Genomic DNA, 18,947 nt, shown 5'->3' with positions numbered 1-18,947 from the left:
GATACCGGACGCTCAACTGCAATTTTCGGGTGGCATCTGACAGTTTATAAGTGGCCATGGAATTTCTGTATTGTTTTAAAATAAATTTTCTGTGAGTAGGCAGCGCGGCGGTGGAGTGCATCTGGCACTCCGCCGATTTTTTTGGGAAATTCCTGAAAATTCAAGAATAGCTGAAGCACTAAACAGAACGCAATTCATGAACCAGAAGTAATAAAAGAGAGGTGATACCGGACGCTCAACTGCAATTTTCGGGTGGCATCTGACAGTTTATAAGTGGCCATGGAATTTCTGTATTGTTTTAAAATAAATTTTCTGTGAGTAGGCAGCGCGGCGGTGGAGTGCATCTGGCACTCCGCCGATTTTTTTGGGAAATTCCTGAAAATTCAAGAATAGCTGAAGCACTGAACAGAACGCAATTCATGAACCAGAAGTAATAAAAGAGAGGTGATACCGGACGCTCAACTGCAATTTTCGGGTGGCATCTGACAGTTTATAAGTGGCCATGGAATTTCTGTATTGTTTTAAAATAAATTTTCTGTGAGTAGGCAGCGCGGCGGTTTAGTGCATCTGGCACTCCGCCGATTTTTTTGGGAAATTCCTGAAAATTCAAGAATAGCTGAAGCACTGAACAGAACGCAATTCATGAACCAGAAGTAATAAAAGAGAGGTGATACCGGACGCTCAACTGCAATTTTCGGGTGGCATCTGACAGTTTATAAGTGGCCATGGAATTTCTGTATTGTTTTAAAATAAATTTTCTGTGAGTAGGCAGCGCGGCGGTTTAGTGCATCTGGCACTCCGCCGATTTTTTTGGGAAATTCCTGAAAATTCAAGAATAGCTGAAGCACTGAACAGAACGCAATTCATGAACCAGAAGTAATAAAAGAGAGGTGATACCGGACGCTCAACTGCAATTTTCGGGTGGCATCTGACAGTTATAAGTGGCCATGGAATTTCTGTATTGTTTTAAAATAAATTTTCTGTGAGTAGGCAGCACGGCGGCTGACTGCATCTGGCACTTTGACGATAAATCACAGCAGTCCAGTTTCTGTTAAGTGATAATTTATTGTGCCTCTAGGCCCAGGCCAAGTGAGCCAGTTGGTAAGTCCTCGCCTGGTCAGAGGGTACATAAGCTGATACTGAAATGCGTTGCCACGGTTGAAAGTTTACTCTGTTAGTTCGGTGGTAAGACCAATGAATTCCTTTGTAAAATTTGTGTCTTGTTGTTGAATGATATAAAATAAGATTTATTCATGATTTAATAGACATACAATAAAACACTATACTATTCCCATAAAGGCTCCTTAGCTTGTAAAAAGGGGGAAGACATACGAGTCCCTTAATCAATGAAAAAAATCTTTTACTAATTTACAGAGAGAGAAAAAAATGTAGAATGCAAAAGTTAAACAGATTAGGTAGATTATATAGTATCTAATAAATCCTGCGCAAAAGTTAATATAGAAAAAAAACTTCTAAGAAGCCAAAAACTTCAAACAAAAAAGTTGGGATAACCTGTAAGAGTGACACATTCGAGCTTATTCAGGCATCTTATTTCCTACAATATGACTTGCCATTACAGGATGAATTTTGACCTTGCAGAAGGAAAAAAAGGAATTTGAATATGATTTTTCCGTATCAGAGGTAAAAGAAGACAGAAAACTTTTGGGCCGGGGGAGGTCACAAGGAAGCTGAGAAAAAGTAAAATATACACACGAAAAAATATACAATGATTCAAAATTGAGTAAAGTGGTAACTCATGAACGATTAGTTTCCTCAATGAGGCTCCTAGCTTAATTGTAAACCTTAGAAAATGGTTTTAAAAGCGAATGAAAAGTTAACATCCACACAATAGGACAACAAAAAGCATATGATTGGACCAAGCAGTGAAAAAAGACTTTCAAAATTGATCCAGTAAAACTATGGGATGCTTTGAATTGCTTAGAGTAAAAGATGATCCCGAGTGTTTGTGTTGGCCTCGCGCGGCTTGGTGCTTCAGTGAGTTGTTAGTAGTAGTAGTAGTAGTAGTAGTAGTCGGCGTATTGCCGTACGCAAGCAGGGAAATAGCCATCACGGGTCTAATTCCTTATGGCTTTCAAACCTTGTTGAAAAACCGATAATGATTTGCTAGGATTCATTTTTAAATACTCAAGTCAACTCTAGCAATTTTCATGGCTCTGACTTCTCGCCTCTCCTCATATCGAGTTAATTTTTTGCCTTCTATTAAAGATTACAGTGGGTAGGGGCCATAAATACCGATGGCGGAGGAAATAGGCCCCTCAAATGTACCCAGTGTATTCATACGTCCGTGAGTTACAAACCTTCTCCCAGTAATGGGTTAAACTGCATGGTGATGCCGAACACCATCGCGGGGGGATCCTCTATAGGAGGAAAAGTGCGACTGGGCGTAAGATTTATATCCATGGACAACGGCCTCTTCAAAGGGCTTCCTCGACCCCTTCAGGGTACCTGCGAGACTGAGGACCTTGCGGTCAACTCTGTTCCCCCTTGAGGAGTGGTGCCCCTGAGGTAAATTATAGCCTAGTATACAACACAGCATTCGCACGGAATCCTGATTAATGGATGATTCTTCTGGACTTGGTCTGTTTTAACGGGTGTTTTCGGGCTAAGAAATCTCTTCCTAGCTTATTTATCTACTCTGGGTTGCCTCCCCGTATTAGCGTAACATTTGTAGGCATGGATATATAATGAGTCGGATGTAATACGCTTGAGACTGTCTGTGCAGGATTTTGACTCCTGTTGATAGAAGAGCATCGCCAAGTGATAAAAATCATGTTCTGACCTCAACGAGCCCAGGATTGCACAAAGCTTCCATTCATACTGGAGGTTCCAAGGACTTCTTGCTGTCCAGTTCTAAGCGCTTCGGTGTAGACTTGAGAAGATATGATGATCTCCGTCCTACCTTGGTATCCAGGATCATTGCTTTTTCTCAGGCCAAAATAATATAAATGATTTAAAGAACATGAAAATTGGAATTTGGAATGACGTTAAAAAATGACTATCGTATCGACATTTTACCTGACGCATTCTGACGATTCGAGCCGGACTTATTAGGAGTTTCAGAAACTTATATTCCAGGGGTAGGAAGCATGAAATTAAATGATATAGAATTTATTGCTCAAGTAGGAAGGATGGGGTACATAGACATGGAGTGGAGCTCATGATGAATGAGGAAACTGCAAAGTCTTGTTTAGGTTGGTAAGGTATTAATAATAGAATAGTAATTGCTCATTTTATGACTAAAGAGCTCAGGATATCAGTTATAGTAGTATATGGCCCTGTAGAACCGACTGACGGAGATACTAGTGACTCAGATGAATTTTAATTACAGTTACTGGAGCAAATAGACAGGGTTAGTCAAATAGATCAGCTCGGGAAAACACATGCTAGGTGCGGTCTGTTACCAATTAGTACGTCCATATTTTTCACTCCAGTGTGCGAAGGAAACTTTCGCTGGTGACATGAAAAAAAGGCACGAGCAGCTCGGGAAAACACATGCTAGGTGCGGTCTGTTACCAATTAGTACGTCCATATTTTTCACTCCAGTGTGCGAAGGAAACTTTTGCTGGTGACATGAAAAAAAGGCACGAGCAGCTCGGGAAAACACATGCTAGGTGGAGTCTGTTACCAATTAGTACGTCCATAGTGTTCACTCCAGTGTGCGAAGGAAACCTTCGCTGGTGGCATGAAAAAAAAAGGCACGAGCAGCTCGGGAAAACACATGCTAGGTGGAGTCTGTTACCAATTAGTACGTCCATAGTGTTCACTCCAGTGTGCGAAGGAAACCTTCGCTGGTGGCATGAAAAAAAAAGGCACGAGCAGCTCGGGAAAACACATGCTAGGTGGAGTCTGTTACCAATTAGTACGTCCATAGTGTTCACTCCAGTGTGCGAAGGAAACCTTCGCTGGTGGCATGAAAAAAAAAGGCACGAGCAGCTCGGGAAAACACATGCTATGTGCAGTTTATTCCTAATTAGTGCGCCCATAGTGTTCACTTCAGTATGCAAAGGAAGCCTTTGGTGGTGGCATAAAGAAAAGGCACGAGGAGCTCGCGAAAAAAAAAGAAATGCTATCTGCAGTCTTCTGCCAAGTAATTTGTCCATAGTCTTCGCTTCATATGTGATATCAGCATAGCTAAACTCATCCCACTTTTCCCTATTAGTAAACACAGAAACCATTGAAACGCAATGGATTTTCAGTGTGAATGTCATAAATATATCCTAAATTCATCAATGAATTAGATTTTCATGCTACGATCTCCTTCAATGCCAATTGCGAAACTCTAGGAAAGTAGCTTAAAAAAAATCCAAAAAGATATTTGATATTTCAAACTTCGGATTATGTAATAAAAAGTGAGAAAAAAGATCGATTAATGAAGCCGTTGTTGTGTCAGACCAATAAGTCACGAATAAGTGAATTTGTGGTTTATACTCGTTTTAAGTTCACTTATCTGGAGGTTATATGAAACAGACAAATCTTTGAAAAATAGGCGCTTTAACCTTGAAAATAGATACCTATTCATTTGTGTCTCTAAAGCTGTGTATAGGTGAAGCCGGCTGAGTGATGTTAAATCCGGTTTTGCCTAACTACGACGGCTTTTGGAAGTGTCAAATGGCACCAAAAGTCAGTGCTTCAACTTAAACTCTCCTTTTCAAGAAACTGAATGTTGCTCTGCGGAATCCTCTAGTTCCTTGTTAAGAAAAAAGTATTTGAGATAAAAATAGGTCTAATCACGGTTGTTGTAGCGGCTGTAATATAGTAAATGGTGGACCAGGGCCCATAGTAACCGAAATTTAAATATAAGTTGTAGTGAAAAATTTTCTCAATTAACGCTAATCCAGAAACAATAATTGTTATTCGGATATAACACAAAAATACATTGTTGTTACAGAATAAATTTTTGAAGAATTTCGAAGAAGAGCTTTCGAATTGAAGCTACTATCGTCAAAAACCCTGAACTGTATGCTTACTTTCCTGCATCTTGAAAAACAACCAAATCTTGTTTTGCATGGTTAGCACTGATGTTTCCCCTTTTTGAAATTTCTACGAGAGACATTTAGATTGTGGGTACAGTTATTCCTTATCTCGGCGTTACCTTCACTTGCGCATGATAGATATTCCATTTTTGCTTAATCTGCAAATCTATACGTTGCATCTCACTATTACTGCTACTACTACTATCAGCTCGCTGCAGAACCAACGCGTCTGAGACCAACACAGTCCGCATGCTCCTTCTCCACTCTATTCTATCCAAAGCTTCACTTATTTCCCTTCCCATGGAGTCCCAATCTCCTTAGATCCTTTTGTGTGACCTCTTACTACCCCGTTAGGAGGCGACCTGCTTTTCCTTTGGCCGAAGATGGGTTGTCAAAAACATAATGTTTGACAATCCTTCATCCATAAGACATGGCCTAGCTACACTTAGATTTTAGCATAAAACGAACAGAAATTATTCTAAATTTGAATTCCTCCCCCCTTTCTCACGACGTCTAATAGATGTGAAGTTCAGTAACTAGACCTCCTAAGATTTATTTCTTTTGGGAATAATTTTGTTAAGTATTTAGGTCGTTTTATTGAAGTAGGCTATCTAGGACTAAAAAAAGCTTTTTGTCACGACCCATCTTACGTCTATTCATGCCTGAAACCATAAATTTCTAAGAATTTTCTCACTGTGTTTTAGAAATTAGGAATTTTTTAGTGCACTACTACATTTTCTTCGGTTTTACCACTTTGACCCGTAAAAATAAATAAGTAAATTTAATTAGTTAAAATTGGCAAGGCTTTCCACTTGTAGAAAGTAAACGTTAACAATCTGTTGATTTACAAAGATAACTACACCTTCAAAGGAAATATGCACCCTATTTTGTGCCATTAGCTTATTTTTCACCCTTTTTTCTTCTTTTTTCTTATTTGGTGCCTGCTACTACCAAAAACTGTGTTTCCGTATTGCGAGGTATTATTCATTAAAGATTGAATTTTCTATTTTTCTCATTTTTTTAAGATTCATCGATCCATCTATTCAAAAAATCAGATTTCATTTCCACTGTCCTTGGTACTTTAAAAAACATAGCCAATCAAGACTTGGGGTAATTGTTGAGGTAAATCATCATTAAACGGAAGGGGCAGATATCAATTTTTTTGTATTATTTAATAAAACTTTTTTCACACAACAAGTTTTTTGAAGAAAAGTAAAGAGCTCCGTTAAGCCAAGAATGAGCAAAAATAAAGTCAAGTAATCTTCCAAGCGTAACACTATCACAAACCACTACCAATAAATAAATGAATCTCAAAACGAACAGAAATTGCAATAAATAGCCAAGTCCAACCAAAACGAGCAAAAATTAACATGACTAAGGCTGACAACCCCTATGCCTTCTCAAGACCAGAAAACAATTTGCGATTTTCTGAAAACAGAATACGTTTGAAATTTTTTCAATTTTCTCACTTTCATAAATAGAAAATTATCTTTTAAAGAATAAATATCAGTATATGTCTATTAAACTAAAATAAAACAATTCACGGTCATTTGTTTTGTTGTTTTTTTTTTCAGTAAAGCGCAAATTGTGTTTTGGTCCTGAGAAGGCATGGGGGTTATCAGCCCTACTCATGTTAATTTTTGCTCATTTGAGCATGCATATCGTTCCTTCTGGCTTGGTCAAAATCCCCCACAACTTACCTTAAAGGTCTAAACTAGTAATGTAATTTGTTCTTCAGATATTGCTTTGTCACCTTTTTGAAAGTTCAAAGTCCACATGCTCATATATTTTTTTTTATTTAATTCTACATCCACCTAAACATTCCTCAAAAGATGCACCTTAATACCCTTAGTTTGTGCAGTAGCAAAAGTTGTAGCAGCGTTAGTAGCAGTATGGGCATAGCACCTTTGGTTTCTTCAACATCCCTTCAGCACACACTGAAAGTTTCAGCTTAATGCATACCATCAACCATTCCTGAAGCATTTCTGATGCGTTTACTTGACAGCCTGTGTGGGCATAGTGTGTTTCGATTTAGGTCCATACAGCTTCCATATATCCCAAATTTATCGTCTTAATGTCCTTAGTTTTAATAGCAGCAGTAGTAGTAGTAGTAGTAGCTGTAGAATTAATTGTTGTAGCCAAAGCTTTGGTGGCAGTAGCAGTAATAGAGGGAATAATAATAGTAACGGTAATAACAGTATGAGTAGAAGCAGAAGCATTAGGATGCGAATATTTTCTTTTGGTTAGTTCAACATCCATCCCAACAAGCCCTGTTAATTTCAATTTCACGCACCTAAGTGTTCTTAAGATATTGCTGTTACACCCTTTTGACAACCTGCATACATAGCGCCTATTCTAATTCAGTTCATCTTTCCCCCTCAAAATTTCCTGAAAAGTTCCCCTTCATGCCCTTAGGCATAGTTGTAATAGTTGTCACAGTAGTAGTATTGATGTTGCTGAATTGTATTGAATAGCGGTAGTACTACTAGCAGCAGTAGTATTAACCTTTTGTTTTTTGGTCAGTTGAACATCCCTCTCACCAAGTCCTGGAAGTTGCAACTTAATACAATTAGCCATTGCTATGACATTGCTTATATGTCATTTTGATAACCTGCATGTTTATATACTTCTTGATCGTTTCATCTCATTCCTCTTAGCCCTACAATTCGTTGCAATAGAAGTAATAGTAGTAGTAGTAAATGTAGCAGTAACAGTCAAATATGCTACAGTTGTGTGCACATATTGCCTTTTGGTGACATGATCTTCCCGTTTCAGTATTATCTGAAAGCTTCAACTTTATACCTAAGCCAACTCTTGAGATACGCTATTTTGACAATGTGCATACACATAGCGTCTTTTGATTTAGTTTAAGTTTCCCCTTTATACTGTAAATGGAGTAGTGGGGCAGTAGTAAGGGTGGTATTTGTAGTAGTATTGATAGCTTAAAAATTTTGCCTTTTTGATTACCTCCGTTATGATTACCTTAATTTTGCAAATTAACATACTCAGTTATTCCTGTGTTATACCCTTTTGACAATCAGTATACACATATCGTGTTTCGATTTAGTTCAACACTCCCCTCAACATCTCTGAAAGGCTCACCTGAATACCCTTCATCTTCTTGGAAAGTAAAGTTAATGCATACCTTTCTCAATAACATATACTATGTATAAACCATGAACGAATTACCTAACTTACAGCCCTTGTCCTGAGGACTGTGGAGAGGTTGACATTCCCAATACTGGGCATTTCAACAATGCTGAACAAAATAGCTCTCTTAAAATTTCAATCGGATATGTTTTGGGGAATGGTCTGCTTGGGGCGGACGCTGACGTCTCTCGATTCACTTTTGACTCTTGAAAGTTGACTCTTAATTACGTTTAAAATGTTTTAACTTTAATAAATAAAAGAATTATTTAAATTTTAAGGAATAAATATCAGTGTGTGTATACTAAACTGAGAATCCACAGCCATTTTTTTCAGTAAAGTGCAAATTATGTTCATGTCTTGAGATGGTATGGGGGTTGTCAAAGACATAATTTCTTAACCTTTTAACTACACTGAACGAAATGGCTATTTCAAAATTTTGATGGGTGTGTTTAGGGAAATTGTGGGCATGGGAGGGGGATTATTTGCCCTCCAATCACTTCCGACTATTAAAAAAGGCATAAGCCCTTCCAATTTCCAATCAAATGAGTCCTTTTCGAAGTTTCTACGACGACTCCTTTGATACGAAGTGCCCTGGTCTATAGGCAGCGCTATTGCGCTGTCTATGATTGTTCCCGTGCCATGGATTAGTAATCAGGGGGGGGGGGGCTGGTGATCAAAATTTCTTATTTGCCAATATATTTATCAACACAAGTAGTAAAGAAAAAAGTAGACGTATTATGGAATCTAGAAAAATAAAAGGAAGACTTAATCAATAAGAACTAAAACATTCCAATGACAGCAAAGAAGAAAATAAGGTAAGAACGAAGAAAGAAAATTCACCACAAAGCAGGAAAGTTTATCTCAATAGTTTATCTTAATAATAAAAATTCAGTTTATCTTAATAATAAAAGTTTACTTCGAAAATAAATGTATGAGAATTTTAAAAGAGCCTTAAAACCCCTTGAAAACGACGGGGAATCGAATCAAAAGTGCACCACTGGACACTGGAATCGACATGGTTGAATACATTTTTTTTTCCTTCGGAGGATAATGACTTTTTCTTTTATCACTGATGGGAAACACTGATATGCTTTCTCTTTTTTCCTTTTCTTTTTTACAAAGCCTAGCAGGCTACTGCAACATTATAGAGAAATGCATAATGGCTCACTTAAAAGCTCCTATTCATATCTACATGTTGTTTTCTTTATAAATTCAGCTTGATATTGCCATCTATGTGTGCCTTATGACACTAAAATGTCACTTTTTCGGTGCCTTCTTTCGAGTGGAGATGCTGGTAAGCATAAAATTGGTACCATTAGATCCTTCATATCCTGTTGATGCTCTGATTGGTAATACGAGGCCTTGGTAATGATCCCTGCTGCGGCAAGGTTGTGTGCCTGTAATTAGGAGCCAGCATCTGAAACATCGATAAGACGTCCTTCGCACCAAAAATGGCTCTTGGGTTTCTTTTTTTTATATAACCTTCATGGTCGAATATGCTAAACTGGGATTTACAATGAACCCTCGTATATACTCAGTCTACTCACCCTCCCCAGATCCTTTTATAAGTTTTATGAATCGTCTGCTGCATAGCGGAACTAGCAGGCTACTGCAACATCTTAGAGATCTGCTTAATGGCTTATTTTGAAACTCTTGATCTTATTTGATCTCCATTATTGGAGTGGATACGGTCAGAGTCCTAAACAACAGACCATTGAAACCTTCATGGCAAAACTCCTTAGCCGGAAGCTTAAAATCTCCCTCTCAAATACTCTCCTTCCCGGTCTTTTAATAATTGAAAAAAATTACTCAGTGAACAAATGTTTCCACTCAAATTTAAAGCTCATTATGGAATAACATTAAACCTTCTTATGCTTACCCAAACAGTAAAAGTGAGGTCGTATCGAGGAAGGGGAGGTTCCTGGGTTTGACCCCTCTCGTAATTTTTGTCGGATTTGCATAAAAGTAACAAAAATGAATATAAACAAATTTTTGTATGTTTTGTATTTTCTTTTGTACCCCTCCCCCAAGAAAAAAAAAACAACAAAAATTCTGGATATGCCCTCGAGGTAGAGGAAACTCTGAAATCCTATTTTTGGGAATCTCCAAAAGAGCTTGAAACTCTTTATGTGTCTTTTTTTTTCATTTCTATTCTCGAGTGCTAGCAGGGGATTGAGCAATTATAGGAGCGTCGAAATGTGTAACCAAGCTACCTTTTCACAGCTTGGGTTTTATTTCCCCCATCCATCCAAGACATGCAAGAATTGATCACTGGTTTTGACATCACACGCAGGTCCCTCATTTGGGGTAGGAGGAAGGTACTGCCTCCCCCCTGAACTTGTTTCCAGTTTTAACCTTATATTATTCATACTAATATGATTTTGATGACCAGTTCTGAAATATTGAAGTCCAAGAAGTAAAGGAATCTTTACATCGCTACGAAGAAAAATTGCGACAATGATGGATCAAATTTTTTTAAATTATATTAACTATAGATCTAACATTCTTTAAATGTCCTTCAATTTTCTTTATCCATTTATATGTATATATATATATATATTACATAAGTCTTTATATATTTCATATAGGACAATATTTCATAAGTGTTTGATTTTTTTTATTTGCAACTCCTTAACGATCACGGCGATAACATACCCCTTGGACTCAATATGATTAAATGTAACAAAAACCAGTTTTTTTTTTAACTGACAGTGAAGATCAACATTGAAACTTAAAACGATCTCCGTATATGAGGGAGGTTGCCCTTTCCTCAATCCCTCGCTATTCATGCTAAAGTTTTTTAGTACCTTAAAAAAATCTTATTCTAATGCGGCCTTTTTGTTTCAGAAATCGTTCCTAAAGGATTGGGACAAAAAATTAAGCTTTAGCGTAAAGAGAAAGTTAATGAGGAGGGGACAACCCCCTCATTTACAGAATAATTTTCTGTTTGTTTTAAGTCTTAATGTTGCTACTTAGCTCCAAATTTTCCTTTCAATTTTTGATAGTCTTTCAAATAATAGTGGGAAATCCAGCATCTATTCCATGGAAAATTCCCTTCCCCCACGGATGATTTCTCCATGGGAAGTTATTCCCAAATAAAATACCCTCCTCCCCTGAAAAATTCCCATGCTCACTGAAAATTCCCTCTGGAAAATGTCTTGCGAACAGTTCCACTTGAAACATTCTCCTTAGCATACTTTCATTTCTAAAAGACTTTAATATATGATTAGTTTTTAAATCAATCTGGAAAGCCTCCCCCTCCCTCCATGGAAAATTTTTCACGGAGCCCCCCTTAGAGTTGCTCCTGTGGAAAACTCCCACAAGGAAAATTTCTCCAGCGGGAAATTTCCTCCAACGAAAAAATATTCCAGACAATTGCAACCCCCGACAAAAATTTCTCCTGGACAATCCCCCCAGATCGTCTCAACATGTAAAGTTGAGTCGGCAAAGAGAAAGTAAAACAAGTAAAAATAAATTCGTACAGGAATTCTGGCCAATTCCCCCAGTGTAGAATTTTCTCTAAAAATTTGCGACCAGAAACTTCCTTCCCCACAGAAAATTCTTCCCGAAGAAAGTCCTCTCAGCAGAAAAATCCCCCCAAAATTGTCTGTATACTTCACCATAACAAATACCATACACAAACTATTGCAAGTTTCAGAACTTACAGCCCCTTTCCCTTGGCTGTGGGGGGGATGTCATGTTATTCCCAAAGACATAGCTATCGGACCTTTCAACTACGATGAACCAAAGGAATATCTCAAAATTTTGATCAAACGCTTTTGGAAAAGAAGGGGCTTGGGAGGGGGGCAAGTTTTCCTCCAATCGTTTTTGATCATTTGAAAAGAACACTAGAACTTTTAATTTTCGCTAGAATGAGCCCCCTCCTAATATTCCAGGACCGTTGGTTTGGTACGATAACGCATAGAAGAAAAAATAACCAACGAAACAAATAAAGACGTATCCGTGATCTTTCTTCTAGCAAAAAATTTACAAAATTCCACATTTTTGCAGATGGAACTTGAAACCTCTACAGTAGGGTTCTCTGATATACTGAATCTAATGGTACAACTGCTATTCAGTTTTTTGATTTTTTGGGGATGTTCCCCCTCCCCTTTTTCAAAAATAAGGCAAATTTTCTCAGGCTCGTACCTCTTAATGGGTAGCCTAACACTATCATGTTATCGACATTTTGACTGACGAATTCAGAAGATTTGAATTGGACTTATTAGGACTTACAGAAACTAATATCATTGGGGTAGGAAGCATGAAATTAGGCGTCTAGAAGTAATTTACTCAGGCAGGAAGGGTGGGGTACATAGACATAGAGCAGGGCTCATGATGAGTAAGGAAGCTGCTAAATCTTGTTTAGGCTGGGAAGGTATTAATGTAAGAAATACCAACTGCACATTTTATAACTAAAAAGCTCAGGGCATCAGCTATAGTAGTATATGCCCCTGTTGAGCCGACTGAGGGAGATACTAGAGACTCTTTACGAGTGATATTAGCGAATTTTCCTTACAGTTACAAGAGTAAACAGACTGACTCCTAGGTAGAAATATAGTGTTTTTATTAGGAGATTTTAGCGCCCATGTCGGTAAAAATAGGGATAGATGATATCTTAGCCTAGGTAAATTTGGTGTAGGAAGAGAAAACGGTAATGGATACAGACCGCTGCAATTTTGTTTGTATAACAATATAGTTATAACCAATACGGTGTTGGGTCATAGAATTCCCCGTAAGTTAACATGGTATTCACGGGAAGGTAAGATAGCAAACATTATTGATTATGTTATTGTAAACCGAAGACTGGAAGGATCAATGCAAGTTACTAGGGTACATAGGAGTGTTTTTATTGATATTAAGAGTAAAGATCACCATCTAGTAGTGTCAATGGTTAATTTAAAGCTGAAATTTTGGAAGCGTAACTACCTCCCAGGAAGTTATGATGTTGAAATCCATTGGTGTTCAATCCCGCTTTCTAGAGCTATTATGAGAGAAAGATTGAGATGGCTAGGGCATGTTCTGTGGATGAAGGATGACAGATTGCCGAAGATTATCCTTTTCGGCCAACCGTGTAGAACTAAACGGAAAGCAGGTCGTCCACTGTTGGGGTGGGAGGATGTAATGATTTGAAGATTTAGGAGGATGGATGTAAAGATTTAAAGGAAGTGGGACTTCCTGGGAGGGTGTAAAGAGGGAGGCTTTGAATAGATTGGGATGGAGGAAGGGTGTGAGTGGCTGTGTTAGCCTCAGGTGACTTGGTGCTGTGGTGAGTTGTTGGTAGTAGTATTAGTAATATAAATCTTAGATATTAGTATTCAACATAAAAAGCATATTCTTTGATGTATCGATTGACATTAAAATTCAGAGTTTAGAGTTTTGTTTACTATTGAGCCGAGTTGCTCCTTACTTATAGTTTTTACGGCAAAGTTCAAGAGAGGTGTGAATCAAAACATGTATTTAATACCCTATTTTAACAAAAATTCACGTCAACTTCTTTAGTGTCTTCGCCTAAAAAGATTATTTGTAAATTTTATTGTATCTATCTAAAAACTAAAAAAAAAAATTAATAAAAACAAGTTTTCCTGATGGAAGTACAGAGAGCACCACAAAGCTAGTTAAAAAAAGTTTGTATTTTTTTCAGGGGGAAGCAAAGAGCAAAGTTGAAACGTTGACTGTGCACAAATTTTTGTCTCGAAGTATAACCTACATATATCTGCAAAACTGTTTCGTACAAATTGACTTATGAAGTTTCCCTATGTTTGTAGAATTCTGTAAAAACTAGCCCTTTACTGAAGCACAGCATAAATTATTTTTCTAAACCGGAAATACTGACACGCTTAAACCCCCCTAAAAATGAATTTCTCATTGTGATCACAGTTCTTATTCCAAAATAATTACGTCAAAATGGGCTCAGTCTCTTATTGCAACCACAGTTCAACTGTGCCGAATTACTCTTAAATAAAATATTTTTGGTTCAAAGAATCCGAAAATAACAAGCCAAAACTAGCGCTTTGTAATCAGTATGAGTAACTCACTTATTTATAACTTGATTTTTCTTAAACTGCTGTCTGAATAAATGTAACGGCGTTTCATGGTGGGTAGCTTTATACAATAAAAAAAAATCAATTTGATAGATTTTTCGTACTTGCAGTTATAAGTACAATGCACCGAGGTTAGGTACAAGGGGGGGGAGGGCTTTTCAGGTCCAGTTCATGATAAAAGCTCCTAAATATTTAAGCTTTCTCCTATTATTATCTTCCAGTACAAGCTAGGAAAATAGTTTCCGAGTTTATTGAAAAACATTATTTTGCTAAAAAAAAAAAAATGAACAATAAAAAAATACATTAGGCTATTTGCTAAAAAAAATTATTCAAAATATTCGCCAAGGACATCATTTAGGGGAGAATCATAAGGTTCAGTGACAGGTGGTGCTGCAATGAAAGGGACAAAATGGAATTTCTGACGACGAAATGTCCAGTTAATATAATCTTAAACATATTCATCCAAATCAGGCACGTGCACAATAAGAAGGATTTCATATATAGATCTTCTTTTTCTTCCCAAAAGCTCAAAATTGTTCTTTTAGTTTGCCCAATTTTTTTGGTACCCTCTTTATGGGGAGGGGGATGTTGGTGGGTACATTTGTCAAAATTTTTATAAATGGTACGCAATTGAGAAACTATTTAAAAAGTCATCAACTTTGGGGAGGCTTAGCCTAGAGCAGGTATGTACACAAAGTGGGAGCTTGAGACCCCCCTAATCCTCCTAAGGTCTACATTGTCTCATCACTTTCGTTGTATTTGCGGTGGATCTAATTTAATGATTTTGATCAACATGGCCCCACCTCCAAAAGAAATTCCTAGGTATGCATTTGTCTTGGAGAAATTCATTTGGGTACATCTATGACTCGAGCCTGTACTTTCTTAGGATCTTGATTGGAATCAGTCTGTTTGATTAGGTTCTGATAATAAATAACTTAGGCCAACTGTTATAAAAATTCCCTCTGCCTTAGCCAAATCAAACTTAATTGAACCCCTATTCCTTGTTATCCTTCTTAATCACTGTCGGTCATAACCAGTTTTTTCATTAAGAATAAAAGTCAATAATTAATTGATCCTATTGGGTCTATTTCATAATCATTTCCTCCAGCTTAAGGCTGACATCAGCCATATGTTGCGTTAATTTTAGTCAGAATCTTCAAGCTCAACGACCGAGTTCAAAGTGATTTAACAAGTGTTTAGATTGAGCAGAGTACGCTCCAGATTTCGAAAAAAGTAGTTATTTTGCTAGCAGAATTGCATATTCCGCCGTATTTTAACCAGGTGAATAGATCTGGATTAGCTGTCAAGATAGCCCTATTCGTGTGTGCTTCAGGTAGCTTATACTCCTAAATGGTTGTATATGGTTCAGAAGACAAATTAAGTAAGTCTATGTTTTAAATTTCAGGGATTTTATTGTGAAACAGGGGCGGATATAAAAATAGCGTTTGATTGGTATTGGTAAAAATTTGGCTTCCTTATGAGTATTTTTGCCCCCTCCGACCCTTTAATTACTGTAATCTTCAACCTTGTGGGGGGGCGGTGCCCCTGAAAACCAACTGCTGGATCCGCCCCTGTTTTCAAAAGGATCATTTGAATCTTTTCTTAGGTCAAAAAGTAATCAGCATTAAAACTGAAAAACAGAAAAAGCGCCGATTATCAAATGATAATAATAATCAGAAACAAAATATGGTAGATTCAAATTTGGTTAATTCCATGTCCAAACGTGTACATTCTTCGACCTCACATTAGCAATCATAATAAAGGGCTAAAGATAGTCTGGTGATGTAGTGATGGTGATTTTTCCTCTGTTCCTATCCCTAAGAGTAGGAGCGTAATTTGCGATTGGTTAGGGGGGAGGGTAACTGCCGGTAAAATTCTATTTTAGCTACTTTTGACTACCTTGGAAAGGGGTTAGGTTAGGAAAAATGAATCTTTCAGGGGTGGGTCTACATGCTAAATTATGTTCCGGGAAGGTATTTTGAAGTACCTACTTCAACACCTTTTCCCTCTAGAGGGTTCTGAAATTTGGTGACCTTTAAAAATCTGTGTGTTATAAAAGTGACAGTTTCATTTCCCTAACCCAACCCCTTTCCAAGATAGCCAAAAATAGCTAAAGTAGAATTTTAACCAACTGCCCCCTCCATACCTCAGTCTGTTCCCCTCCCCAGACCTCAGTTTGGTCCCCAACTGAAATTTATTTTCTGAAAAAAAAAAAATCTTGTCAAAACGATGATAAGCCTGCATAATTCAAGCATCCAGAGAAACAGATCAGTTTTCTTTAGTAGATTTAATAAAAGTTTGTTTTAACTGAAAGTAAGGAATTACATTAAAACTTAAAACGAACAGAAATTATTCCGTATATGAAAGGGGTTATCCCCTCCTCAACGCCCCGCTCTTTAAGCTAAAGCTTGACTCTTTCTCACAACTCTACTTTTTAAAACAATAAAATCTTTAGCGTTAAGAGCAGGTATTGAGGAGGGGACAGTCCCTTTCACATACGGATTAATTTCTGTTCGTTTTAAGTTTTAATGTCGCTCCTTACTTTCAGTTAAAAAAAACTTTTTTTGTTTAATTTCTGAAAGTTTTTGAATTAATGTAGTTTTGATTTTTGCTCACCGCACATGAATAATTAAAACGGAATTTACATATTAATGCTAATTTTTTTTGGCTAAATGGCCTTCTCTAAATTTTGATCGGACTATTTTGAGAAGAAAGGGGTGGGGTTTGTTGCCCTTCAAGTGTTTGGCTACTTAAAAAGGGCACTAGAACTTTTAATTTTATTAACGAACGTTTTTATTATTAATAAATATACGTAACTTAAGAATTAACTTGGGTAACGAACTTCTATATTTGTATATTTTTATAACATATATGAGGGGTTCGCCCCCTCGTCAATACCTCGTCCTTTACGTTAAAGCTGATTTTTTTTTTTTCCAATTCTTCAAGAATGACCCCTGAATCACAAAGGGTTTAATTAGAGTGAATAGCTCTAATGAAAGTATTAAGGAAATTTTAGCGTAAAGAGTAAGGTATTGACGAGGGGGCAAACCCCCTCGTATACGTAACAAGCTCTGTTCTTTTTTAGTGTTAATGTTGCTCCTTATTTTCAGTTGAAAATACTTTTTTTTTAATTTCTGATCGTTTCTTAAATAATGCTGAGAAATCCGGTACCCCCTTCATGGAAAATTCCCTTCCCCCATAAAAAAATTATCCATGGAAAGATCCTTCCACGTAACCTTCGTAACCTGATCGGTTGACTTTGGGAAAAAATTAGTGTGAAGGGGGCCTAGTTGCCCTTCATTTTTTTAAATTGTCTTTTTTCACAATTCTTTAATAAAGATAGCTCAAATCCAAGGGCTGTTGAATTTGAATGAAACGTAATTTTAAAGAACTTCAAGATGTTAGTGTAAAGAACAAGGGTTGAGGAAAGGGCAGCCCTCCTAATATTCCAAAGAAAGTCCTTCCTTTAGGTTTTAATTTTGCTTATTGCTTTCAGTTGAAAAACTTTTTTATTTAATGTTTAATATTAGTCTTACACTCGGTTTTGAGGTAATTCAAGTGAGTGATAATTTGTATCATTTACCCGTTTAAAAAGATGATTAAGTAGTGGCTGATCGGGTATTATGTAATCGATATGACTTGCTGGAAGCGTAACACAGTGAGTAGTAACCGATATTACATACCCAACTACCCAGCCCATGCACCATTGTGGTGTGATGACCAAAGTTGTCAAATGATGATTTGTAAAAAACATTATGGGTCACAATTGGAAATGGTGGTTTCGAATGGCTGTTCCCATGTGTTTCGGGAATTGCGATGGCCTGAGAATGCTTCCTAGCTTAATATAGGATCAAAGTAAAGTAGTTGTGGTCGAACGAACGCTGTGGTCAAAATCTTACTTAAATAAAACTAAAAGGAAAACTTAAATAAATGAATATGCTCCCTAAGGGTACTTCAGACGGGAAAACATTCTAATATGTACCTAGTCGACTTATTCCCGATCCCAAGGGGTGAACTGGTATCATTTACCGTAGTTGTGGGTACCAGACCAAGTCCATGTGAAGTTAAAAAATGAAAATTAGACAAATCTGCTTAAGGGTACTTGGGGCAGAAAAACTTTCGGACCTACCCCTAGTGGACAATACCCATGTTTTTTTTTGTTTTTTTTTTTATAGGGTTTAATGGCTTTTTGAAAAATTTCTTTTCTTATTTGAGATAAGGAGTTTGGTCAACTTTAAATTTGGCTGGTTTTGACTCAGAGTTTGACTCCATATTATTTTAATTAAAATTTAGAGTAAGGAGTTCTTTCGATTTTAAATTTGTTTTTACTGTGGCTTAGAGTTTGACACCATGTTATATGATGTGAAATATTATAAGATCACAACACTAGTCAAGTTTTACAAGTAAGAGGGATTCTACCCTTGTTATTGTGATGACTGGATACGCGTAGGGTCATTTGATTTACCTCTGCCCCCTCCCTTAATACATAATTTGATTTCTAATTGATATCAAACACCCCTTAGAAATTTCAACTTAATCTTCCCAGCAGCTTATGGGAAGTGGCGGTTGGTTTCTACACCTACGTGTGTCGTTAGAATACCTTAGGCAAAATTGTAATATTTTAGCATAGCAACTGATTCCCAGAAGCTTCTGGCTGATGAAACACCAACATTAATACCCTAAAACGAGCGAAGTTTATTCCATATACCAAAGGTGCTGCCTGCTCCTTAGTCCCCTCCCCGTCATTGTCGTAGAAACC

The 18,947-nt window shown here is 37.2% G+C and overlaps 1 protein-coding gene and 1 pseudogene across 4 annotated transcripts in view; both read left to right on the top strand.

The window, feature by feature from the left end:
* Positions 1-18,947, top strand: part of LOC136032806 (uncharacterized) — a 60,524-nt gene that overhangs the window by 9,859 nt on the left and 31,718 nt on the right. The window contains exon 1 of one of the 4 annotated variants that reach the window (XM_065713198.1): positions 15,342-15,569. The exons of the other annotated variants lie outside the window; for them this stretch is intronic. Within the exon in view, the coding sequence (XP_065569270.1) occupies positions 15,539-15,569 (31 nt within the window). The 5' untranslated portion in view covers positions 15,342-15,538. Of the gene's footprint in view, positions 1-15,341; positions 15,570-18,947 lie in introns of those variants that run through there. 4 annotated transcript variants of the gene reach the window in all.
* On the top strand, positions 2,185-2,250 carry LOC136033402 (U5 spliceosomal RNA; annotated as a pseudogene).

The sequence above is a fragment of the Artemia franciscana genome, chromosome 11 (assembly GCF_032884065.1).
Source record: "Artemia franciscana chromosome 11, ASM3288406v1, whole genome shotgun sequence".
Lineage (NCBI taxonomy): Eukaryota > Metazoa > Arthropoda > Branchiopoda > Anostraca > Artemiidae > Artemia > Artemia franciscana.
The sequence above is the reverse complement of the archived record's forward strand: the minus strand, read 5'-3'. Positions and strand labels throughout refer to the sequence as shown.